Source organism: Solenopsis invicta, chromosome 7 (assembly GCF_016802725.1).
Source record: "Solenopsis invicta isolate M01_SB chromosome 7, UNIL_Sinv_3.0, whole genome shotgun sequence".
NCBI lineage: Eukaryota > Metazoa > Arthropoda > Insecta > Hymenoptera > Formicidae > Solenopsis > Solenopsis invicta.
Genome location: NC_052670.1, coordinates 2647265 through 2675094, shown reverse-complemented (window position 1 = coordinate 2675094; position 27830 = coordinate 2647265). Strand labels below are relative to the sequence as shown.

General features: G+C 40.5%; 1 protein-coding gene across 1 annotated transcript in view; it reads left to right on the top strand.

Moving 5' to 3' along the window:
* Positions 1–18190, top strand: part of LOC105199890 — a 71773-nt gene extending 53583 nt beyond the window's left edge. Inside the window, exons 2-11 of the mRNA XM_011167173.3 lie at positions 2010–2055; positions 2138–2308; positions 7535–7754; positions 12425–12508; positions 13578–13711; positions 14022–14158; positions 14508–14662; positions 15734–15975; positions 16379–16565; positions 17750–18190. Of these exons, the coding sequence (XP_011165475.2) occupies positions 2010–2055; positions 2138–2308; positions 7535–7754; positions 12425–12508; positions 13578–13711; positions 14022–14158; positions 14508–14662; positions 15734–15975; positions 16379–16565; positions 17750–17946 (1573 nt within the window). The 3' untranslated portion in view covers positions 17947–18190. The remainder of the gene's footprint in view (positions 1–2009; positions 2056–2137; positions 2309–7534; positions 7755–12424; positions 12509–13577; positions 13712–14021; positions 14159–14507; positions 14663–15733; positions 15976–16378; positions 16566–17749) is intronic.
* Positions 18191–27830: the final 9640 nt, after the last annotated feature.

The following is a 27830-nucleotide window of genomic DNA, read 5'->3' as shown; positions in this document are numbered from 1 at the left end:
GCGATCTGATGCGAGTAATTTCCCCGAGCGACCCCACTATCCTAGCGCATGCTGGGAGCATTCCACTTTTTGAAACGACTGCTTAACCGTCCGAGATGAAACGACGACGGTCCGCTCGACCGTCTCGTAACCTAAGTAATATGCGCTTAAACTTTCCGACGATAACCGTCTCGGAAAACCACGGTCAGCCGATTCCCGCGACCCTGGGAAAATTCGCAAAGAAGGGGAGAACGATCGAGCGGCATTGATAACGGCTATTCAACGGCTGCTGGCAGTAATTATTATTGTTGCTAACATGATGAAAGTACAGATAATTTCTACTGTCTTGAAAGTAGTAGAGCGATGCAGTCCGCATTAGTACAGTGAGAGGTCTAAGTATGAAAGATTCAGCGACATGACGTGTACCGACTGTGAACTCTCGTTGCTCAGTATGCACGGAGCGTCCTGCTTAACTTTTAACTCCTTGATCTTCGAGATGGGAACATCTCGAGATTAAAGAGCGATAAACAGCGCGGTCAAAGATTAGATTATATTATAATAGATTAATTCCATATTTTACATCTCACGCATCTTCGCCAAAACAGTCACAGACCGGAGGCGCGGAGGGAAGTTGCTTGTTGAATAAACAAATGCGAAATTAACCCGCAATAATTGCGCAACACGAGATTTAATCAGAGAGCAATTTCACATTCTGCAAAAAAGCAAAATTACACTAATGTAATCTCTGTAGGTTTTAAATATGAATAAATCAGAGATAAACCAGATGTAGTAACGAGAAAGGTAGAAGACCGTACAAACCGCTATGAATACTTAATACCGATTTAATTAGGTGATTCAGAAAAAACGAAGATAAATATTGATACGAGCGATTGCCTCGGTACGCAGTCGCCGAGCGCGTGCAAATAGCGCGAGGCTCGGCGATTACACCGAAAAGATCTATAAACGGCAAGCAAGTACGGAGGCAAGAAACTCATTTGAGGTTCACGCAGAAGTGGCAAGGGAACGAGGGTGCAATGGAAGCGGCAGCAGCGAGAGAGATGAGTCACATCCCAGATTAAGCCACGATGGAGCAAAAAGAATGCGAAAACATGAAGACCGCGACGCGTTGCAGGTCACAGTCGCGATGCTTTTACTTTAATGCTACCTCTCATACTTTTAATTATACATTTTCATTCATAAATTTGATACTTTTAAAGAAGAGACACGACTTAAGAGATCCATAGATTCGATTTAGGCGACCGATTATCTAAATTGTACTTTTTACAACATATAATATATTACTAAAACGTTTACACACTGAAAAGTTTGGTAGTAATAATCAAGCCTAGATTATTAAACTTTAGTGAAATAATTTCAATTAAATATTTAATTAATATGATCAAATATTTAGTAATATTTAGTAATCATTTAATAACCGTTTAGTAAGCAATTAGTTACTATTATTATATGTGTTTATTATTAATGTAATTAGTAAATATTAATAAATATTTAATTATATTAATCAAATGTTTAATTGAAATAATTTCATCCAAGCTTAATTATTATCATCAAAATCTTTTTTCAGTGTAACAAATTAATTTGTCGTTGGTAAAAGGTTAAGGTTGCTGTAAAAGGTATCTGAAATTAAACTTCAATTTCCAATATTTATCTGCGTACCTTCACCATGATATCCTTACGGTAGTCTTGTATACGTTCAAAGTTTCACGGAGGCTTCTATTACTCCCGTAAGCGCTTTTCCTTCGTACAAGGTCTCGTGGTCGTTACGCCGCGCCGGCGTAAGAGAGTTACGTTTAAATCCGTAACTCTTAAGTCACATTTCACGAGCAATGCCTTAATACAATACACTCCGAATTTAAAATGAGGAAAAGTTTATATCTACGTATTTCATGAGTTTTGCAATACGACTGAAATTTCTTTGTTGCTTTGCGACGCGTATAATTCTCTTATATAATTCTCTTCGCCGAACTTTCTCTACGTCATTTTAATATAAATTGAATTTTGTGTTGTAGATACATCTACGTCTGGATGCTGACGGTGGTCACGTTAAGGTGTCAGGTAAATATACATCTTGCTTGCGCGTACGGACAATTCGAAAAGGGCATAGGATTTCATAGGGGGACAATTTTCTTTCTCGAAGGCGACCAGTCACGAGAACGCGGAGGCGGAGGGGAATTCCGAAGATTCTGTTATCGACGACACGACCGAGGATTATTGGGCGGGCAGCGGATCGGGACCCGACGAGGATGAGTCCTCATCTCACAACGAAACCAGAGAAGCGTTAACTCACGAAGCCAGCGACCACGATGCTGTAAGTCACGCATCGCCAATTTGTTTCGCGTTGCGCACTTACTTATTGAAATTCATGATAGATATTGCACAAGAAGTTTCCCCCTCCCCTCCTCCCAATCTGTTATTTCTTTGTCCCGTTATCTTTATGGAAACATTTATTTAGTTTTCCGTATTGCATTGATTGACGAAAAGAGCGTAGCCGTACAAAGTAGCCAATAAGATCCAATTGACCACCATAAACTTTAAATTGTCCAGAGTATTATTCATTGTTATTATTTTGTTTGATCAATGTTATAAGATTTCACTACACGATTAAAAAATATTAACTAATAAAAAATATTAACTAATAAATTAGGAAAAAAATGTACATTACACAATTGAAAAATTTTTGTTAAATTTAACGTACACACATATATTTCATGCCTCAAACAGTTCGCTCAAATTTTTGTGTTAATTTAACACGAGATAAATATGTTAGAAAATAATGCAAAAAATGCAACACTTTAATACAATTTGAAAACAAATTGTGAAAGCATATTTCATTCAGTAAAATTAACATATTTATAATACGTTGATATTAAACGTACGTATTATTCATTTATCTTAGGATTAACGTTTCAAAACTGAATTATTTTTATGTTATTTCTTCATTTAACTATAAATTATATTATTTTGACGCTAAAAAATATTAAATATCCATTTAATACCAGATATTTGAATAACATAATCAAATATTAAATTAACAATGAATTAATTAAAATACAAAATGTTTTTCCACTGTGTCGTCATATTTCTACCTATTGTATTATCAAGTTATCAAAGCTAGAAATTTCAATAGACAGTAAAATCTTTCACCGGGAGTCCTACCGGTTTCTGACAATAAATGTCGTAATACGTGACAACAAAGAGGAAAGTGAGAGAAGTAAGAAGAAAGGCGTGCGCGCATCTGCCGTACGATCGCGTCCGTCCAGTTATATTTAATTGGCAAACGGTTTCCTCGAAAGTGGATTAAAAAAAAAGAGTTAACGAGAGCGGAGTGGGAAAAAAGGAAGTGAAGGAATGATACTCGCCCATCTGTTCAGTTTTACGTGATTTCTCGTTAACGAATGCTCGCGCGCAAGGCCGTACGACGGAGGGGAACACCTAGATGCAGGTGTTCTGCATCCGCTACGATATTCAAGAGAGTAAAAAAGGGAAATGCCGACAGTTAACCGCAGCAAAGACGACGACGCTTCGATCCGCCGACGGTGTCCTCGATCGGATTTGAAAAATTCTCCTGAAGAGCCACGTACGGACGCGGTCGATCGTCTTGCTTTCTTCGTGTGACTCTCGTCTTCGCTGCAGATCGGTATCAGTAAAATCGCGAAGGATCGGTTTTCAATAAAAATCAATTATTGCACAGGCGAGTTTACTCCATCCCCGTAATCTTCCACCTTCCTCCTCCGTGGCACGTAGAAAATGCCGCTAGCCCTTTCTAAACGAAGGGCAGAAGGTTGCCCGGTGCATCAGCACCCGGGGGGGAAGAAGCAAAATAAAGGCCATTCCTTTGATTAATCGCTCTTTATCGATGATCTACGGATTGCCTTTAAACTAGTTTTCGAGCGGAATCGATTTCGATCGCGAAAAAATATGAACCAGTTTCCAGTAGAATAGAGAGAAAGGGTATCGCGGCCACGTCCGTGCGCGACCTTCGTTATATCGCAAATTGCGAGAGGATAGATCGCTTCTTGCGCGCCGCGTGATTCTCCGCGGGGAAAGGCCCCCATTACGCGAGAGAGAGCACCAGAAGCGGTTTATTTAGCGTACGAGCGTTCCGTTGCGAAACGGGAGACAAGATCAATTTCATCTGTGCTTCATACTGCCACGTGTTTCCGTTCGTTCCGATTGGAGAGGCGAAGACTAATCGCACGGAAGTGCAGCGATTCAAACCTGTTGTAAGGAGGCATTCTTGCCTTTGGTGCCATTTTTTTTAGGAATTGTCTTTCGGAAAAAATTAAAAAGTTATAGACTTGAATCTTGTCAATGCTTTTTAAGAATTTTTTCAAACATTAAAAAATATATTTTTGGTAATTATTGGCAAATTTATAAGGGCGTGTCAAAAAAATATAATGTTGCCATGATTTAAATTAACAGAAACGAAAGGCTCTAAAAGATTACTTTTAGCCTATATAAATGTAGTTCTGGTCCAAATTACAAGCAAGTTAAAAAATTGATTCTTATAAGAACAACAAAGTTCTTTTCGAGACATTTTCTTACCAGAGAAATCGATAAGTTGGGATTGTTTGAATTATAGTTCGAATGCGGGAGAAAACTATTGTAAATGTCTCCGAAAAATGTTGAATCAACTGGATTAAAACTGAATGAATTAATTATCGTGGCAGATAATTTTGAGCAATATTTCAACAAAAATGCGTTTATACTTTTACAAACAATTTACAATTGTATCATATTAATAAAAACTTTCCAAGTTTCTTATTTTTAATCTATTTTTTCCCCGAAGGATCAAATTATTAAAAAGTACTTAAAAAATAGTAATCGAATTTTTTGAAACTCAAAAACGAGAACATCTCTTTAATAATTTTAAATTGCATTGTAGAATAATGAAACAAAAATGACACGCAATGAAATAGATTTTAGTCGCATCAAAAATTTTTTTTATTCCACATATTTTATGAAAATAAATAATATTAAAAATAAAAATCCATGATCTCTCTCTTACGTAGCATGAAATTAAAATTAATGAAAAAAACATTAATTTCCGTCGAGTATATTTTATGTAATTGAGCAAATGTTCGCATTAACTTCACGCTTACGGAATTCGATCTACAACGCTTCAACAATCAACTGTATCTTGGGTGAAGATTCTAAAGAGATAGGTGCATTTATCCGAGCGATCTTACTTCGACTAATGACTTTCGACACTCTAACCGCGCTACCGTTAATCACTGCATGAATGCGCATATCTCGGTGCGACTTGATCAAATAAAGTCTTCGGAAGAAATTAACATTCACCCGAGGGAAAAAAATCTGGCCCCGTCCGTCATTTCCCCCCAGTGCAGTGCGAAACAAAACGAGGAAGCCTAAACGGTTACTCGGTATTTCTTCTTTGAAGAAACGTGAGTTTATATCGCGGATGTCGATGACCATTAAGGAAAAATGTTCTTATTATGCACAAAGATTCAATGTCAAATTGCTCTCTCATCGCCGGATGCGTATAAATGTTAATGCGTACAAATATTATCTCGAATTGCTTCTAGCGAATGCTAATTTTCGAAACAGTTATTGGAAATAGATTTGTGTTAAATTGAAACTAATAAGTTCCTGGAAGTGGAGCCCACAAAACGGAAAACGTTGTCGTGCAAAGAGAGTCTCGACGAGATCGAATCGGCGCGGCGCATTCGACACGAAGAAGCATTTCGTGTTATTACATTTCCTATACCTAGCCCGGTACAGTTAATACCGAAGCAGCCGTAGTTAAGCATAGCAGGAGTCGAGGATAATCGGCACTTAGCGTCCGTAATACATTCCGATGAGATACCGCGGAGGATTCAAAGACCGCCGGTCATTTTCCGCGGAACGTAGATCAGACACCAGGGCTCGGGCCCGGCTTCTTGCCAGAGGAACGATCTCCTAACTACTCTACTGGCCCATAAACGCCGTACGCCACTTGGCTGGTCGGGGGCCCGCTCTGTTTCCCGGCAGCACTCGTACTCGAGTTCCTGAAATTCCTCAAAAGTGGAATCCGTGAAGCGAAGCAATTTCCCTGCCGCGATCTGCGCGCTCACGCGCGCGCTCGCGCGGTCTACGGGGTGGCAAACCTACGTCGCGTCGGATGTCGAGACCACAGACGGAACATGATCGAGAACGGGTGCGAACGAGAGAAGGAACGGGGTAGGAGGTGAAGAATCTCGGAAAGGACGAGGAGGCGGCCGGAACGGAATGGTGGTGGTTTTTTCGTCACGGCATGGCACATGGAAGCTGTTCGCAACTTTTTTTCCACTTGGCCACTTCGCCTTCACCACTAACCACGTGCCTGTCCTCCCCTTTTCTCTCTTGCCGCGGCCGATCCGCCCGAGTAGGTACCTGCCGCCTCGTACTTGCTGACAAGCGGCTCAAAGTACAAATCCCCTCGCCCACCCCCGCTCCCGCCCCGTCATCTTATTCGCTCTTCTTGCGCCTCTTCTTGCACGCGGCACCCGTACGCGGATGGAAGACCCCGGGTACCCACGCTCGGATAGGGGAATGAGCTCGTAAAGCGTTAGTCACGCGCTACTCGTGCTGTCCGTTTTTCAGACTTCCTCCTAGTTGGACTCTCTCTCTCTCTCTCTCTTTTCACCGTCTCTTTTCGTCTCCCTCGACTCTCTCCGCCGCTGTACCTCCCTCTTCCGCGTATTTCTCCTCTTCGTCGTGGTCTCGACCCCCGGCGCTTTTTCTCGCCCTTTCTCACCGCACTCGAGCGCGGTAGCGATCCGTACAGGCTGGGGGTTAAACCGGATCGTTAACGTAGGAGAGGTCAGGGCTCCCGCTCGACAGGATAGTTTTGCATAGTCGGATCGCGCGCGCGCGCGCGAAGACCACGACGTGTACGCGAGAATATTTTGCCGGAATCCCGCTTGCAACCGCAATGCGCGGGCTAACGGCTTTGAACCTGCAAATCACTACCTGCGACTCGTTAGCGGATTCCTCGTGTTCGTTCATTTTCCGAGCTCCCACATGAATATCATTAGTAGCGTCAGGAATTTGGCGCGGGTAGTCGGTAGCGGTTATTACGATTATTAGCGTGAACGATCAAATCTGAACGTACACAGCCTGCCCGAATCGTTTTTCTAATAATAATGTAACCATGGGAAATATGTGCTTCGTACACGAGGTTCATACATAAGTTTTGAGCATAGATTATCGACATTACAACAAAAGTGCAGTAGTTTTAAATAACAGTAATTGAGCGGACATTGTGTGCATTAATTTAATCAAGCTCGCCATAAGAAAGTTTTTTGGAACATTAAAATGATCGTAGCTCTCTTCTTTCAAATTTGTATAATATTAACTTTTACGTAAAATTACGAGACACACATTTTTTAAATCAATTATTAAATAATCAAATTAATTAATTTTTAAATAATTGAAGATACATTTAATTATCAAACTAATAACATATTAGATTTAAATGATAGATTGCACGAATAACAATTATCTACACTGTATTAATTGTGTTAATAAAAAAATGCTTCTACTCTCCCGGAAGGTCGTGTACGTTGGCGATGGCGCCGCTTACGTACCAATTCCTTCATTGAAGAATCGACCCGTGAATCCGAATCTTCAAGCTCTACAAACTCTCCAAGGCTTGCAAGGTCTCTCTGCCAACGGAGGTACAGGTGTAATCGGCGACGATGACTGGAGGAGACATCCAGAGACGTGGGACCGCGAACACCGAAGGTACAGGCCCAACACGACGAGAGTGCAACGTGAGTACACGCGAAGGCAGCTTTCTTTTTATCCTTTTGCTAAATTCCGTTATTGTGTAGACAAACTTGACGATAATATTAAAATAAACGATCTCTCGTAAGTGCCGTAATTAGTAATCCCGACAGTCTGTTTGCGCTTTTTCGGTGTGGTAAATTAAATACAAATCAAGTGAGTACACTATATAAGGCAATTACTCTTCGGCCCGCACAATCTCCCGAGCTAATAGAAATTTCCTGGATTGTAAGTAGCTCTAATGGCGGCTTGCATCAAGACGCTAATTCAGAGGAAATACGTTACGAAAGAGTATTGATTATATCGATCTAGAGTCAGGAGGAATCTCTATTTGGTCGATAATGGATTATCGGCTCAATTTAGCTCGTGATTACATTATTGCGTCCACACGCGGGAAAGAGAGCGTATTAGGGGAATGTATTTAGATCAAGAGGACGTTCGAACGATGGGGGACTACTTTAGCGGCTATAGCTACATCGGGCGGGGCGTGAACGAGGATCCGCTATTTCCCGTCCGAATAAAAGCGCCGACAAAAAGTGTCTACGGCATCGGTCTGGTGGGTCAGTGTGCCTCGGAGGAAAGACTATTGCCGGTGTCGTCGTCGTCGTCGCTTTAGCATGTCGATCCGTTATTTTTCTCTCCATTGTCCGGCGGCGCGGTAGCAGGCAAGCAGGCCCGCCGAGCGGTGGAAACCCGCCGCGCGTTATGGGACAAAGTACTTCCCTCCGGACTGTCTCGGTCGATCGACTTGGAAGAATCGCGCACAGTCGCGATGTATCCGTCCATCTCGGTCCCCAGCGTAGCGCGGCCGGGAATTCAGAGTGCGATGGCAAGTGGCTACCGTTAGAGAGGAGGCAATTAAAACGGTGTCGGAAAGTCGTACGACGCTCCTGACATCGAGGGTACGGAGGCAGAGGATATACACCACCTTGCTCGTGCAGCGTGCCACCGATCTTGGCATCTGCAATCGTCATCGTCGTTGTTGTCGGGCCCGAGGACCGTCATCATCATCTCCCGCGCGGCGATCATCATTATCCGCATCTGGATCGCGATTACCTCGTGGAAACTCGAGCACACGGCCCGCGCAGAGGATATCTCGACGCGTATATGTTATACGGCGCCGGTAATCGGCGACAGCTCGTTTCTGGCATCGCTTTTTCTGCGAGAAAATTGCGACGCCGCGTCGCAATGAAAATGATGTTTATGAGGCGGCCGTTATATTATTTTTTTCCTCTTCGTACCGGCGCGGCGGCGCGCGGCGCGTACGATGACGTGAAGTTATGTCGTCGGGTCCGCGCGGCGGGAATTCTTTGAATGATTCAATGTTATCACGTCGCTCCCTCGCGCTGTAATGTACAACGAGATCTTTCGAAATGCAGTTATCGTTACTTCACGACTCCTCTCCGCGCTTATCTCTCATTTCATAGCGACCGATTTTCCGTCTAATTTGCGTGGCGCCGTTGTAAATGCCAGCGAATCGTATCTGCGGAAAATCATATATTTGCACGATCACAACTTTATGATTCAGCGACCAAGTTATTATCACTAAAATTGACTTTACAACAAATTTCCTATCCTGTTTGAATAAAGTTGCCTCTGCGACGGCGAAGGCTTAATCAATGACGTCTCATTAAAACTCTAATCGGCCGATGCCTCAGTTTTAATCTCGTGTAGCGGGTACGTGCGCGGCGGTAATTAATGCCAGTGGAACAAGACATTAATAGCGCCGACGCGGTGCGATCCCGTTATGAAAGAATAATAGACAATGTCCTGTGAAAACAAAATTAATTTCCTACGCGTGCGTATAATTTCCTACGCCGCGTATGTGTTACGCTCATCCGCCGCGCGATGCGATTTTTCTGGAACCACCGAAGTTTATTGTGAATGCCTGAGCACACACACTGGTCGCGCATATGGCGGAGTAATCAACGTAGCAGGCATCTCGCTGCCTGATACTCCCGGAGAAGATTACACCGTGTTTCGTGGTAATGTAAATAAATAATATTTACGGGATGGAATCGCATACACCGCTATCAAGCCTCCCTACGCGGACCCTTTTAATTGCATTTTGCGGAAAATTACGACCATCCTGGAAACCGCGTTGTCGAGAGAAAAATGCTTTTAACGACACGTCCGCTCTCCCCTCGCTCACTCGACCGGAACGAAGCGTCCATTACATCACTTTTAGCATTTTTGCCGTCTCCAAATTAATCGTTTCACGTTTATTAGCTAAATCATTATACGGCAATTTGTTCCACCGATACCCATTGTACGCGTGGGACGAAGGTTCGACCGTCTAATACTCATGAACTCTATAGAGAATCATAAAATTACAATTCCGAAATACTATACGTAAGCTTATATGTAGGGCCTTGCAGCGTCGCTTTTCCTTTTAACGCAAGACAGTGATTTCTCTCTCGTGATGCAGGTATCGAAAAGGATCGAGTTATAAGCGGTTCACATAAATCTACTTCGCTCCACTTCACTCTGATAAATCGTTCCACGCGTATTTAAAAAAAAACAAAAAAAAACTTGCGAAGAAAAATCGACCGTACAATGAACCAGATTCAATTTTTCGAGAAGATCGATGCACCGAGGCCCTTCGAGACGACGGGACGATCGATGATCGTATTACTCCCTATGGTAAATTTCCTAAAACGTTTGGCTGAGCCTGCCATTGGCAATGACGAATGTTGCGTCCAGCCTGCGAAACCTCCGCTGGTTCAATAAAGTCGTAAAGTCGAACCGCTCGTTCTCTGCGGGAATTTGAGGCCACCCGCGGTATCGTCAATTACGCGAAAGAGAGCCCATTAGGTTTAATGTATCCTCTTCGGCGAGGCTCGATTCTCATACGTCCTCGGGGTTCGAACTCCATTCTACTATCTATTTTCCCCTTTTAACATCTCCCACGCGGTCCACGTTTTTCAACCGCGCACGCTTCTTAGATCGATCTCCCGTCAATTTGGGTTTAGAGCGGTAAATGTGAGAGCGCCGAGCATCAAAAGTTGAATCCAACATTTGCATATTAAAAACAGGCACCAGGGCGCCTTTGAGAAAACCGGCGGTATCCTCCGCGTCTTTCCGTGACCGCTCTCGGCACGTTTGAGCAAATATCGGCGTTGCTCAACCTCTTCCCATTGTCTGCCCACTGACAGAGTTTTGCCGGACGATGAACACAAAGCACGTATCCGCAATTCTAATAAGCGCATGCGTAAACGCACGTACGTACGTACGTACGGCCGCTCGAAAATGCGCTCGGCACACTCTTCGTGACGGCGCGATGCGTAGGACGAGGGTGAAACGGAACGGTTGTATCATCGGCATGCGCCTCCGGTGTAACTATCTTCCCATCACTATCTTTTATTATTTTTTCACAAGTCTGTGACAGCCCTTCTTTCATTTCTTCTCCGTCTACTTAATCGAATCGAGACTGACCTACTAACTTTTAATTGCTCATAAATTTTAACAACTTGGACCGATTTCAAAATTATTATAAAAATTTCGTGTGATTTTTATAGATGTGTTTAAAAAAAAAATGTGCTGAAATTAGTTTAATGAAATTAATTAATTTTCCAATTCTATTGTGAAAACTCGATACTCTTACGTGCTTGTATCATATTAATTAAATGTAATATAGCCGTCCGTCGAACATTGTCAGGTGTCATGCGAGGATACCGCGCGTCATCCTACGATGACGGTGTGTGTGGGATGAGCGTGGGTCACGAAACGAAAAGGTTGTATCATCGGCGGACACCTCGAGTGTAACTATCTTCATCCTCCATCAATCTCCATTCCGCTTTGCGGTTACGTTGCTACAGTGGAAACGGCTTCTTACCACGAAGAGCGCCTATACGGGACCCCCAACTTACTTTCACTCGTCATCGACGACCGGTTTTCCACTCGCTCCTATCCGCGAATCTGCGATTTTCCGCGCCCGGTTTCTACACGCGAGTGACGACAGGCTCTCCTGACCGCAAACGTACGCCCACACGATGACCGATCGACACATTTCGATTGATCCTCGTTTGAATCTGACGCTTCTTGAAGTGACAATTACCGGGCTCGATATGGTAATACGCTATTTGCGCTATCCTGAGAACTCTTCATGTCCGAGAAAACATTTTTGAGGAAGAGAATCATCGTTTACGTTTCCTTAGATAAAGGAAAGTTTCTTGGCTAGAAATAACTTACTTGTGATGCGTGATTGTCATCGATCGTAATACGTTTAAATAATAAAAATATAGTTTAAGTTATTCGACAAATTATTCTAGCTTGTAAAGCGTATATAATTAGTTCATGTTCTTTTTCAATGATTGATTTAATTAGTGATGCGTTAATTTACTATCCGAAAATTGACGTACAATGCAAGGCACGGCGATAAATATCAGTATATATTTCGATATGTAATGTTTCCATTCTTCTTTCGTCATCGGAGATTCCACCTAGACCTTCTTAGTTTCGCAAATACGAGAAATGATAGAGATCCTGCTGATGAATCAACATAATTATGCGTATAATGAAATCTAAAATAACGGAATGCAGATTTAATCGCAAAAAACGCGGGTTGGGGGAAAAAAACGTGTAAATAAACAATGAAATTTATACAATTTTTATACTCGCACTGTTGCATAATTATTAATTACACTTTATATTTCAGATATCGAGGCGGAATGTCAGGACGACTACATGAAAATCAGGATCGGATTCAACGGATCCTTCACTGGCCTCTTGTACTCAGCAGGTAAAATTAATGGCTCAATTAATAGCTTATATTAATGAATAAAATGAATCATTACTTCCACTGTCGTGCTATTTATCTAAAAATCGTTTTCATTCATTGATAAACACACTATTATATTTTTGCGATTTTAATCGCATAGTAGTCAAAATAATACTAAAATATTGATTATATTTGGCAACATTAATGTAAATATTACGAGGCGAATTATGGAAAGAACGCGAGAAAAAAGCAATGCTAAAAATGTTGTGCCGCACTTTTCATCATGGTCAAGAGATTCGACATAATAACGCATCTAAAATATGTGGCTACATAACTGGCTGCATCGCTGGCATCCGCAATTACCTCGGCAGACAGTGAGACGAGTATACGTCCGCGCTAACGAGGTAATGGCGGAAATTATCGTAAAGCGATCGGCGGCCGTCCACATTGACCGCGCCAGAATTTTTCTTTCGCCGTCGTAAGTCCATCTGTCCGTTCTAGTAAGATACTTCCGTTATTTCGAAAGAAGCACGGCCGTGCCCACTGGCAGTGGACGCAATGCACCGGCAAAAACTGCATCATCGCAAAGTGATTTCTTCACAAATCATTCGACGGGAAAGGCGACCTCCTCTTGAACCTCGCCACCTGTTCAATGTCGATTCTGCTAATCCGCGAGTCTATCGTTGATCAATTTAACGAGCCCGTTAATCAACATTTCAATAATAAAGCGCCTTTGTGCTAACGCGGACGCGGTGGCTTCGCAAAACACTGAGGCTCATCTGATTGAATCTGGCAGGATGGCACTAAGAAAAAAAAAAGTAGTCAGATTACCCCAATTTCCGACTTCCTAACACCGGCGCTAACGAGTGTGCTCCGTGTTTCCTCACTTACGCTTCGCCGTTGCCATTTGCTCGCGTTGAAGATGCACGTACGTCCGCCTATTCTTCGCGCAGCACGATTCGCGTAGCCGAAACGCCGCGAGGAAGATCGCTTGATAGACGCGAGATATCGGCCGATATTCGATGTCGATGCGGCCGTATCATAGACGGCCGCGTTCCGGATGAACGAGAATAATCGCTTTTAATTGCAGGCTACTCGTACGATCCCGATTGCATGTACGTTAATGGGACGGGCCGTGACTACTACGAGTTCTACATTCAGCTGAATCGGTGCGGCACCCTCGGCGAGAACACTCATCATCAGGACAGCAGGAAGAATCCGACGGTACGTAAAATAGACGAGCGCGAGCGCGAGCGCGTCGCGGAATGACGGATTGTTACTTTAGCGTGCACCGGCGCCGGTCGACAAGGAATAATAATGATTAACAGCGCCAGGGAAAAATGAGAGAGAGAGAGAGAGAGAAAGAGAGAGCGCAAGCGGCGGCTTATTTTTAATCTCGATAATTAGAGATAATTAGATGTCACATCGCGCGCAGACCGCGCGGGAACGTAGACACCGCTGTTACGATGACTGGAGGATTCACGTGAGAAATAAGACTCTCAACGACATCGTGCCTTTTTTCTTCTCTTTCCAGAAAAATCTTATGTGGAACACGGTCACGGTGCAGTACAATCCATTGATAGAAGAAGAATTCGACGAGCACTTCAAGGTGACTTGCGAGTACGGCTACGACTTTTGGAAGACGGTGACGTTTCCCTTTCTCGATGTCGAGTGAGTGTCAATCTTTTTACTTTGGATATTATTAAGTGACGAGATAATGGCTATATCGAAACGTCGAGGTGGGCGCCTCTTAAACGTAAAAGCAGTACCGAAGGGTCATATCGATCAAAGGCTTCGGAGTCGTCTTCGTAACGCACGCGAGGCACGGGACGTGATCCAACGTCTGAAACCTCCGATTACGCTCCAACTCGATGGAACGTTTCGCGCGCGAGGCGTTTACGTAATATCTGCGATAATGTCTAACATCTGTGCTATCCTGCTGGCGCGAAGTAGGCCGTACTGCTCGCGCAAATAACGGATACGCATTCTCTCTGCCTCTTACGCACCCACCTTCTTCCAGGGTCGCCACGGGAAATCCCGTAGTCTTCACCCTGCAGCCTCCGGAGTGCTACATGGAAATCAGATACGGTTACGGGACCACTGGAACTAGAGTGGCCGGACCAGTTCGCGTCGGCGATCCCCTGACTCTCATTATCTACATGCGCAGCAAATATGGTAAGACTTTATACGCACAACTTAACTGCAGCTTTGCCACGTAAATCGGCAGAACGCATAATGGATTCGACCTACTATGTAGCTTCGTTCACAACGCTCGAAATGGACAACAGATAAAAGACAATGGAAAATGTGAAGAATTAAATAGCTGATTAACGCCTTATCGGCTCATTAAAGTTATAATTGACTCATATAACGAGTCAATTATAGATCATACATGTATCACTTGCATTTTTACGATAAATTAATTGATTTTATTTCTTCCTTAAAAGCAGTTTTAAAAGTTTAATCAATCTAATTTAATTTTTATTTACTTGAAATATGATTATAAAATACTAATAAACTGTCGATTACAGCGTCGTTGCATTCAAGGATGCATTCGGAAATAAATCTCCAAGAGAAAAACCTGTAATATCGCTGAGTAAAAAGTCTGTAATATCGCCGAATGTTTCTGCAAATCATTCACAATACGCGTTTTCGTGCATTTCTTTTTCTTGCTCGACGCCCAACCTAATCATACAACGTCCGATTCCGCCAAGCTATCATTCGACAGCGGTAACGGTATAAGATGAACAGCAGAAGACTTTGTCAGTCGGCTAGTCAGTCCGAGCTCGGTAATTTGCGAAAGATGCGGAAATGCTGGCGAGAAGATATGAAAATGTGCGCGCTTCGACGTAACGACAGATGTCTGTGCTCTAACGAGTCAGGCTTCTGTATTTACGTCTACATCACTTATGTCATGCGAATCTATGTCAGAAGGTAGAGAGGACGTCTTATCTTTATCTTGCCGCCTTTGACTAATTGATTTCGTTATTGTGATGATATTTCATGGAAGCTAATCATCGCTTACCTAATTATAATAAATTTCTGAACGGTTCTTTAGTTCTTATATATCCATCACGTTCTTCAAATCATAATCTTCCCTCAAATTTGCTCAAATTGACTTCAATTTATGACTAACTGAATCTAACGTTGTATCCTTCTAATATTTATTTTCATGAGGGCAAAAATGATGACAAGAAATTTATGATTTTCTATTAAATGTAAATATTTACGCTGAATTTCTTGCAGATGGCTTTGATATTGTCGTAAATGACTGTTACGCTCATAATGGTGGGAACAAAAGGATTCAATTGATCGATCAATACGGATGTCCGGTTGATGACAAACTGATCAGCCGGTTTCGTGGTTCCTGGTCGGAGAGTGGCCTGTTCGAGACGCAAGTCTTTGCGTATATGAAGACCTTCAGGTTCACGGGATCGCCGGCACTATATATCGAATGCGATGTTCGCATGTGCCACGGAAGATGTCCGGTAACCAGAAATTTTCTAGCACAAAGCTCTATCGTTATTCGATTTAATTTTATTTTTAATTTATTTAAATATCGCGTTCGTTAAAATTTTGCTGAAATATTTACTTTTAAAATATTTTAGTTATTAATATTATTTTATCACAAATAAGCATTTAACCTTATAATTTATTTTTCAATGTATTATTCTGTATTTAATTCTTTGGATTTATACTACTTCTTTCAAATTTTTGCAATAAAATAACTGTTAAAAATTAATATAAAAAAAAGTACTGTGGACATTCTAATTTTCAAATGGATGTTTTTCACGCGATATAATTTAGCATACTTTTGTAATTTGTACTTGAATATGTGAGGTGTTACAATTTTATAAATATTTTCAGTTTAACAATTTGCCGATATTTTAGAGCCAACCTTGCCATTGGAGAAACGCTAAGAATGTGGTGAAGCGATCGGTGTCGGAAATCGGTGGACCGTCGACACCGGCAACTAGTTTGTCGGAGAACGTGAACCTCTTCCAGTCTCTTCGCGTTCTTCAGGAAGGCGAGGCGGACACGGAACTGTTCCAGAATTCTACCAACTTCTCTCGCAGCGGTAAAGCCGATACACTATATATATATGTCAAACATAACTTTTTACTGTTAGAACAATTACGTCAAGCTGTGCATTTATCAGCTTCAGTCAGTAAGAGATGCTCCACTTTTTTTTATCGTAATTGCGTCATGGCGAGTGCTAGTCCTAAATAAACGAAGCTTGCAAATATAAACTTCTGCAAATCTTGCATACAACCTCTCAATAAAAATAAACAAAGATAATAACAAATTCATTGCAACAATTATCAAACTAATTCAAGTATAATTCTTGGGTTTTTTAACAAGTATAAAAGTTCATAAAAGATCATGTATAAAAATAAAAATAACCGGAAAAAAACTAGAAACTTTGAGTAAAAAAATCAATAAAAGATAATCTTTTAAAAATAAATTCTATCCTTTTGTTAATATTTTGGTAAAAAAGGCTTTTCCGTAAAAAGATTTTTCTTTTATTTAGTTTTTACCCTGAAGTCAAATATCTTTCTTTTCCTTTTTTAATCATGAACAAATATTTTGCAATGCTGGAGTTGTCAATTTTACCGATAAACTCGACTTACACATGTACGATTTACAATACAACGTACGATTTACGAAACATTAACAAACCCCTACATCAAAATCTCACATACAAGTATACACAATTTGTCAAACATTCTATTTTCTTAAATTAGGCTTCCCGGCTTAATTCTAACGATTTAACATTTATTTTAATCCTTGTCTTTATTTTGCACAAAAACCTGCACAACGTTCTCACAAAATAAATGTATCTGCAAATTGACGTTTTGGTCGCCATGTTAAAGTAAAAAATCGACAAGAAAATCTAAAATTTTTTCGTAATTTTGGCAAAAAATAGACCAGAGCCGTATACCGGGTGATTAATAATGAATGTCCCTACTTTTTACCATAGGAACATGATTTACCGACGGATATGTATTTCTAACATATTATCATATTAGAAATTACAAATGCGTGCTCCTATGGTAAAAAGCGGAGACATTCATTAATAATCACCCTGTATATTAGTATTTTAATTTTTAAAAAAATTAAATTTCTATAAAACCAACACAAAGTATAAAGTGTTAAACAAAATGGTACTTTTGTCGGTAATGCAGACGACTCGAGCATCGCTTATATTTGGGTTTTATATAAAATGTTAGAATTATTACAATTACAATTTTTCTCTTGTAGGATTTAGCGAGCCTACGACTGACAGGGTATGTCTGAGATCTACAGTGGCCAGTACAATAGTAGGACTCGGCTGTGGCTTCTTCTGTATTATGGCCGGTACGATACTAGCCATGTGTTCGCGAATGCGGCGGCAAGCGCGAGAAAAATTATTGTCGGATAGTATAAGCTATATGACGCACAAAGGTCGGATCAACTAGGGTAACATTTCTAGCATGCGGAGGCCTATTTCTTCTCGCTTCATCCCAATCAGTTGCGATTGCGATTCTTCGCATCTTTCGTATGGAGCTGCCGAAGAACTGCTCCGCCGGTAATATAAGAATGTGTCGTTAAGATAGAAAATGATCGATATAAATGACTGAACTTCGAGCTACTGATAAGTCGACATTGGCTGATAAAGATGCGATTAAGACGTGGTAATAAATTTACTTTATTTTTTTTTTTATAAATCGGAAAATTATCAATTTTGTATCAAAAATTTTAGACAATTTTTTTAACGTGTACTTTCTCTCTCTGTCTCTCTCTCTCTCTCTCCCCTCTCTATTCTTCTCTGTATTAACTTCTTAAGGTAAGCGTGGGATTGACACAGTGCGAAGTGCCTTACGTATTTTAATAGTCGTCGATAATTCAGGCTCCCATGGATACAATAGGTCTCATCGATCCTTTGTGTGCGAATGCTTTTTTTACATATAAATAATATTCGCTGCTATACTCTCGCTTCTCTTATTTACTGAAGTGTTAACCGATACTCATTCGACAATTGATGTATATGTCGCGAGTGAAGTATCTGTGACGAGTTATCGCTCATCGATAAATAGAGGTAGAAATCGTCGATATTGCCACGATCTCGGTGCCGAATGTGCGGTCAATGAAACAGAAGACTTCGACTTTTACCACGTCGATCGGTAATTTAACACAAGTTTTCTTGCGATTGACATGGTGTCTTCTTTTATTTTTATTGCTTACTTCGATCTCGCATACGGCATATTTAGAGATCAAAACGAATGTAACGTCAGTAACGACGCTTAATTGTCGTTGATAAGATTCAGTACTTATATGTGTCTATCTATGACATTACTCGCCATATTCAGGAACGTGGAAATAGTTTTGCTTGCGATTCGATTACTCAATAAAATAATTCATATGCGACATGGGCAAATTAATAAAAAAAATATCTAATATTTAATTTAACAAATGTCAGAGTAGATAAACATTATAAATTAAAATATTAATTAAAGTATTGTTTATAAGAAAAATAAAATAAAAAATCTATTTTATTAATATATTCATTTTGAAAAATATTTACATAAACAAAATATGTATAAAATAAAAGATATGCATCTTTTAGCAATTTTTAAATGTATTAAATTAACATACAGTCAAAGTATCGTACAATTTTTAAAGATAAAATAGCTTTAAGTTGTGTTACAGTTAATCGGCGCATATATTTATTTCACAACAAGATGTACCAACAAAAATTAGATTATTTATTAAATTTGCAACCTTTAATCTCATCGTTCCTGAATGTTCGTGAATAATGTGTTAAGGTTTAATTGAATATCAATTATATAACAAACGATTATGCCTAGGTTTATACACTTATATATACATAGCATCGAAGGTGCGAATCTTATATATGATAATAATAGGAAGAAACACAGAATGGAACCCGAGAAAATTACACGGAATCGCATCGGGTGTACGGCCAGCGAGGATTAAATAATATTTTACGAGACCGCCCCGCCAAAGAGTCGCGTAGCTCAGTTCTCATCTTAATATTTATTCAGAAATTTGCCGAAACCTCGCGCGATTTTTCGCCACCATGTGTGAAATATTAATTTCCCCTCCTGGTTGTTCCCCTTTTACACATTTCGTATAATTTAACATTACAACATCTCTCCTTCCCGTTTCTCATTGCTCCATATTGATCCCAAATCCCCCCCCCCTCCCCGTGCCTCTCCCCTCCGTCCTTTGAGCATCAAGCTAAGTATCAGGACTTAACCGCTCGATTAATTATCTGTAAATATAGTGTTGTATCATGACTCATAATATTTATGATTAAGCTCGAGTGTATCAAGGTTTCCAATAAATAATAGAAGAAGATTACCTTCTGACATGTCTTATCTGACGTTCGTAACCTCGTATAAATATAATATTAGTCTTTTACTGTAACCGGAATGACTTATGATATTACCGAATGAGTTAAAAGCGATTCTATCTTAACCAGAGTCCCAAAAAAAAGTTTAAAAAATTTAATAAGTTATATTTTAATTTTATTTTTTGGTGCAATCTTGAAATGAGAATCAACTGTCTCGATCACAGTACTATTTGTACCCTACTATCAAGTTTTTACTTAACCTAACATTTTTATTTACGTCTGCTTTACAATTTATATTCTACTATCTAATATGATTAATTTTTAATTTTGTGTCAAAATTATATGTAGCCGTATACAATACATAGCTAGAAATATATGTAATATATATTTATTTTTTATTTATATTTGTATTCGTAAATGTGTGTGCGACATATGCCATTTACTATGACATATGTGATCGTTTGCGAAGGAATCTAGAAACCGGCGTGACGAAAGCCGGAGATCTACCTGGCTGATCCTGAAAAATTTCAGATGTTTCGGGCCATAATGGTCACGGAACGGAACAAATCGTGTTTCTCAAACAGCGCATTCGTCTTACGAGACGGATCTAAAAACGTCGGTCAATCGCTGCCGCAAATGGGATATCCCGATGAAAAGTGAAAACTTCCACGCAATATCTCATCCGCAAGACGAACCGTGACCGTCATTTATCGTTCGATCCCTCGATAACGTAAGAAAAACGCGCTAATCGCCAAACGACCGGTTCTCGATTTATCCGACAAGAGAAGAACATTATTGGAGGACAGCTTCCGCTTCAATTATTTTACAACAGATAGAGTGATGGACGTATCCTAACGAGTGAATTTAGTGACATTATTTTGTACAAGTTTAACGATCATTGGTTGATAAAAGAAAGCATTAACATTTTATAAGTTAAATGCAATATAAATAGGAAACAATACCGGTATGCATTCTGCATCAAAATATAAAATAATGTATAAGTAACGTTCTTTTTTTCTTATTATGTTTTACCAATAAAAGGATAATATCTTTATAACAAACATTTTCAATAAAGTTATTTGTACTATACAAGATAAAATAATAATCTTTGTAAAATTTCTTTCATTTTATTGGACTTTATTAAAAGTAAAAAAAAGAAAAAATAATGATACTTTGATAGTACATTGCTCTTACAGAGCAATTGCATGGTTGTTTGAGATCTAATAATCAATGTATATACTAAATCTCAATGTCACCAAATTCTTTCTCTGAAAAAGAGGCGTTATCAGCCTTATTGTGCAACAAAAGGGCAATCAGCCGCAGTAACGAACTGTCTCGCCCGCCTACCATGCGGTAATTAATCAAGCCACAATAAATTAATTGCCGCTCCGGCAAGAATTAATTGCCATCCCGACAATAATTATGGCTAACGCAGAAATAATTATCGTGCACCCCGGCAGAGCGTTGATCCTCGCCCAATGATAATCCGCGCTCGTAATTCGATACATACGTATATCACGTTCGATCGTTCTCTGTACGCGCGTGACCTCTTATAAAATCAATTTAATTTCAATAAAATAACCTTTTTAAATGTAAAATCATTCTGAGACAAAGTTCGTAATAACGTCCAGATCAAATTATTCTGCGAAAAAAAGGGAAATATTTTGATAAGCCACGTTAAATGATACGTAAATTTCCCATTATTGTGAATTCTCTATAGTACAATAGTTTGTCATCAATTACCATTTTAGAGAATTGCACAAGAATTATACAGCTATTATTTTATGTAAACACAAAAATAAATTTTAGCGCATTGAGATAAAAAAAAAGCTTTAAATCATTACTTTATCAAAAGCTGTTTGTTCCCATGGTTTTACAAATAATTTTTAAAAACCTAAAAAAATGATGTTTTCATGGACGTTTCTTACTTACTCGTTCAGGAAAGGCGCGTACATGCGTAAGAACGAGAGGAGAAGAGGAAGGCAGAAAATCGAGAGATAGATAGGACCGCGAGAGAAGGAGAAGGGGAAGAGGGCGGATATCAAAATGAAATCTCACAGGCTAATAAATACTCGGTTATCGCGGGTAATCGAGTTATCGCACGATACGGAGCCGAGAGGCGGGGTTTTACCGGGTGCGGATCACACACCAATACATCCTTGCACGTACCGCGAGGTGCACACGAGAGCCCGCATACGTATCCGCTTACTTGACGTGCCACCGTGTGTATCCGTGCCACGTGTGTGAGCTCGGCATCGCGCGCACCGTGTACATACGCCCAAATAAAGTAGAGGTGTGGAGTGCCGAGATAGCGTCCTGCGGAAGTTACGTTCGGCTGCGATCGCGTTGTCTGGGCCACGTCGTACCCGAGTTTCTCGTATTATCTTGAAGAGAGACTTCGTTAAAAAACCGACGATGTATACGCGACGGTCGCGTGGCTGCTCGATTCGCGAAAATAGAATAAAACGAAATTTTTCTTGCTGGCCGACGAGCCAACTTGATTTTGTGAAGTTGAAATAAAGAAGGCTTTCCAGAATAAATATCATACAGAAAAAAATTAGTATTAAATCAATAATTCATTGTTTCAATTACAATAAACAAGAATATGAAAGCCTCTTGAAAAAATCTATCATTTATAAACAGATATAATTTACTAAAATAAAAAAATTTTGTTTCTTCATGAAACAGTAAATTGTTGATTTGATACTAATTTTTTTCAGTGCACTGATTTTTTTTTATGCGCACGATACATGCAAATAAAATTTTTCTTGGTAAAGGAGATAATTGCTTTTTTTTTAGAGGATTATTTGTGCCTATAATTGTTTATTTTTCATACTCGCATACCGTTCAAATTACATCGGTTTATTCGACAATCGTTCGCTCGTTACCTGACAAAAATGTCATCGGCCGTGGGCACGTAATCCTACCCTATCTTTTTACCTGTAGAAAATATTTTACCTTCGCCGAGCAATGCGATCGATTAAATGATATCGTTTCCAATCGAAATCGTTTCGTTGACCGCGGCTGTCTGTTTCACGTTGCAAGCCATAAATAAGATTGTCGGGCGTTCGCCAGAGGTATTTCGCCGTCAGATAAGTCTGATAGATGCACCTCGGTGATTTTCCCTCGCGAATATAGCTCTGGTCTTCTCGCGTGATCCCACGAAATTTAACGCCTGCAGCGCGGTGCATTATTGCGATCCGGGGCAATTTGCAACATCGCGATTATTTAACTGGCGAATGACGATTTCGCCGGACGGATTCTCCGCCGAAGAGGAGTTTCCTAATAATGAGCGACGTGCATCCAGCGAATCTGATAAAGACTCCATTGTGAATTCCATCGTAATTTATCTTTGTATACAGTCTTGGACGACGCGGGCAATGATGTTCATTACTGCGATGTGGCGCAACTCCGTGTATCTACCTTATCAAACGACGGGCAATTTGTCCATCGCGCTTCTATCTAAATGTCCAATTAATAATAATTTAATTACATTACAGCCGCGCTCCCTCCAACTTGACTGTCAGGCGAGTCGGATTAATGATTTGTAAGATTTAATTCTCCATAATCTATGTGCGAAGGGGAACTAATTAAGGAAGAATTCTATCTATGGATCTCAACGAAGTTTGCCTCAATTAATTGCGTAAGCGGCGAGTCTCTCGTGACTTGGCCATTTTGTTTTTTTTTTTCTAAGTTCAATCACGTCCTATCGAGGATAACGTACGTTTGTGTGTTTAGACGTAGAAAATAACAGTCTCTCGCTGAAATGACAAGTGCACTGACATATCACCGTTATTAAATAGGAAAGTAGACACTGCAAGCTATAATAGGGAGGCAAAAACAGGAACGGCTTAAAACAAAACACGCGATAGAATAGTGTCCTTCCCTCTTTCTCATAGCAGGCCGCTATCAGGGCCAAATTGGCGCCTTCTTTGCCATGCTAATGCTGCCGGGTAGCTTGATACTCGAGAAATCGATACGTACGCACAGTAACAGGGACGCATCCTCTCGTTAAGGTAGTTCGAACTTTTCGCATACTTTGTACACTCCATGAGAAATTTAATGAAACTATCAAAATATTTAAATATCAACGTAAATTTTCTCAAATCAAAAACTTGCGAGACAAAAATAGAACGCCTTAAGTTAAAATTATCCGTTCAAACGTTTCTTCCGTTGGGAAAAAAAATTACTCGCATCGTTAATTGATTTAAGACATTAAGATTCATGTAACTGCGCGAGCTGAGCCATAAATCAAGGTAAACCGAAAAATTACACGTGCGATGTTCCGCGGTAGCGCCGACTTTGTTCAGCGCAATTTTGTATGTCACGGAAAGAATTTTAGTTTGCCGCAATGTTACGCGCTTCACACGGATGCGTCGTAAATCACGTTAAAAAGAGTTTCCCAGCCCTATTATGCATCACTAACTTCGCACGGTGTAAATTATTGTATCATTAAGCGGATTCGTAAGGAACGTAAATATAACACGACTGCCACAATTAAAATAAAATCTGGGATTCAGATAAAAATCAGCAGCGTAAAATTAGTCAACTCGGGCGTTAAGGTGTAAATTATGCAAATTGATTCACATCTATGAAGGATGCACGCGCGTGTTACGCGGCGCTGGATTGCATCGTTACAATAAAAAAGTGCAATCTGATACAAATAAAAAAAAGTTATAAAAAAAATTCGCTTTATGTATTTGAGTAGCATAAAGTGGCTTTAACGTCATTATAAAAACGGGTGCTTAAATCGACATAAAAAACTTTATTTTTGTATTTATTAACTTATTAAATAAGTGTTACGCAATAACGTCTGCAAGATGATCTGCGAGAATATTTTTATTTTAGCGAGCTAAATGCGATTGTTAAAGTACAAACTTTATGCAAAACTGATGTATTCCTTACCCGTTTAATAGAAAAAGGAAGAATCGATCGACGAAGTGACAGAGTGTTATCTTGCAAAATGTCGACGGGGATTTAATTGAATCAGCATGGCGATGAAAACGGCGGGATCAGAGAACGAAATGAGAGGCTCTCCGCGAAGAAACCGGTACGAATTCGCTTTCACATCAGCGCTCTGCAGATCCGCCCCTGGGAAGGATGCATCACCTCGTTCCACGAGAGCGGACTGCATCCTCTCGACGAATGAGAGTAGCCGCTTACGAATTAGCGGGCGCAGCAAACCCCGGCTAACTTACAGGGTGTACCTAAGCGAAGGCCTTAGGGATACTAACGAGCGCGTGGACGCTCGTTAAGGCGGGAATGCAGGGTAGCCCGCGTTAACGAAATTTACGAAGCCGGCCGACGGTAACGAGTTCGAGGCTGGAGTACACGCTGCGAGCGAGGATATCGTCCTTAATCCCGCGATCGCGGCTGTTAACCGACGTCTTTTTTTCCATCATTACGTACTCCGTATGCCCCGACAAAACTACCACGTTCCCGATCTCTTACCTTGCTCGAATACCCTCTTTCGTCAATTTTACCTGAATTACTACAGGGCATTCTTTTCCCCTTCGAGGTTCGTCGAAAGATACGTTTCGAAATTGTCGTAGTGTTCTTTGAAAAACTATAATGACGAGAATGAAACGAACAATGTTGCGAAGAATGAACGGAGCGGAAAACTTGGACGCGTACACTGAGAAAAAATATTAATGAAACTTTAGTGATATAGTGCTCAAATAAATTTTCTAGTTTCTCTGGTAGCAAGTACTTAGTTACATTTAACGAACCATGTTGTATAAAAAGTTGTATAGAAACAATGGTTTGATCAAGGCTACGGATTTGATCAAAACAATTACATATTTAGTAATTACAAAATTTATTTCATCATTATTTAACTAAACGTTCGGTCTATCTTTAATTTCGAATATTTCTCTCAGGTGTATCATATATTGTACATGCAAGATATTTTGCAAAACGATGCAAATAAAACGTATATCGAAAAAATGTACATGTGTAATCTTGTCTAGAGAATCTTATTTCACATTTATTTATTCAGTGAGAAAAGCAAAACAAGATACATCTTGTTTTGCGATAAGAAAAATATAAATTTCATTATCACATTTAACGCGCGATGGCGACGTGGGGAATAAATAATTTGATGAGAATAATTTATAAACTTCGCGATGGTCTCTTGCCTCTTGCTCGCTTCTCGGTAAACGTCCGATTCGCATTTAAATTTACGAGGTGTTAACGTGGCGCTAACAATATGTCATTATGGTGGCTTATATGACGGCCGAACGTAAATCGGTTTCGTACATTTTTATTTGCGCGTGTGACTTAAGAAACGCGTGCACACATTGAAAGCCGCAAACGATGGCACACATAAGTTAACATAATGAAAATCTGCTGAAAGAGAATCTAGCGAGACACAAAGGAAGGCAGAAGAGCGTTCTTGAAAAGGCTCTGCGGACAATCGGATTCGTTGGCGTCTAACAGATTTGTTTTCTACTTTTCTTCATCGTTCATTCAAATAGATAATATAAATATTAATTTGAGTTAATTTTAAATATATTATCCTTAACAATTTTCGAGAGAGAGCCAATTTGAATAGTTGTTCAAAATAAGATGTCCATTCAAAAAAAAAAAAAAAAAATGTTCGCTATAAATATTTACAATGTTAAGTATGCTGATGTATAAATTGATTACATGAACAGACGGTAATATTGACTGCGAAATGGCAGGATTAATCTTCCGACGTATACAAAATCTGCAGTATCGGAATTTACAAGCTGATAGGTTTTTACCTTCGTTACATCCTTATCCGCATGAAGATCGACTTATAATGAGCTTTAACGATCGCTTCGGGATCATGTTGACGCGCGCCCGAGCTCCTCACCAACCGAGCGAAAAATGAATACATGATTCACGAGCTGCATGCACGCTACCTTCTCCAAGAGGATAAAATGCATCGTGAAGAATCGATAGTCGAGTAATTCCATCGCTACCGATGATTCGCGGCCTTTATCTGCTTTGCATTTCCATGTCACGCGAGAGTTGCTCTCTTAACTTCCTTCATTCAGTTCCTCTTCTCCATAATTATGAGAGGATCTCATTATAGACACATCTAGATGTGAGTCTATGATTTTGCCTGATTTATAGCTTCGATACCATCTTGCGTAAAAACTTATTTCTGGCGAGTATATTTTTATCTCACGTTGAGAAACATAGTTGGGGCAAAAAGTAACGAGCGGAAGATACTAGGGAAGAGTATAAATGTAAAGTAGGAAGAAACTAATAAAGTCGGAGCAAGTTCAACAGACCTGAAAATGTGTAGAACGTTCATATAACTAAACAAGATAAATGCAACGATATCATCTGTTTTAAGCGTAGTAGAGGCTAAGTGTTAAATCATATACGAGCAGCCAGAGGAATCAAAAAGAGCACGCGTAAAACGTACAAGGCGAAACAGACGGAACGAAGAGAATAACGAGAGAAGCAACTGGCGAAGTAAAGGCAAACGGTGGGGATGAAAGCAAGAGGGACAGACACCGACAACAAACGAAGCGACGAGGATAAAATAGCGCAGCGAGCTGTATCACCTATGGGCAGATACAGGACTCGGAAGAAACGCGGGGTACACATCGCGAGTCGCGACGGAATAAAGTCCGCGTGGAAGAGAGGGAGAGACGGCTGCAGCCGCCCCAATAGACCTCTACCACCCAGCAACGCCGGGTGGGGATCGGGCACACCGAGTGAGAACGATAGAAAAGGATAGCCTCTAGACGCAGCGCGCGAGGTAGGGCAATGCCGCCGCGAGCGCGGCCAGAAGTGGGACGTGGTGGCCACCTATGAGGCGAACCCGCGAGATGTCGGTTCGCACGAGTGGGGGCGAGTTAGGGCGTTTCAGTGCGGCGTGTTCGCTCGTCAGCCACCAGATGTCGAGCGATCGTATCCCTCACCCGCGTCCTCATCCCTTTGGGGTCACCTTGGGAGGCGTGCACGCGTATACGTCTACACCCAGGAACGCCCATCGCGAGCCCTCCC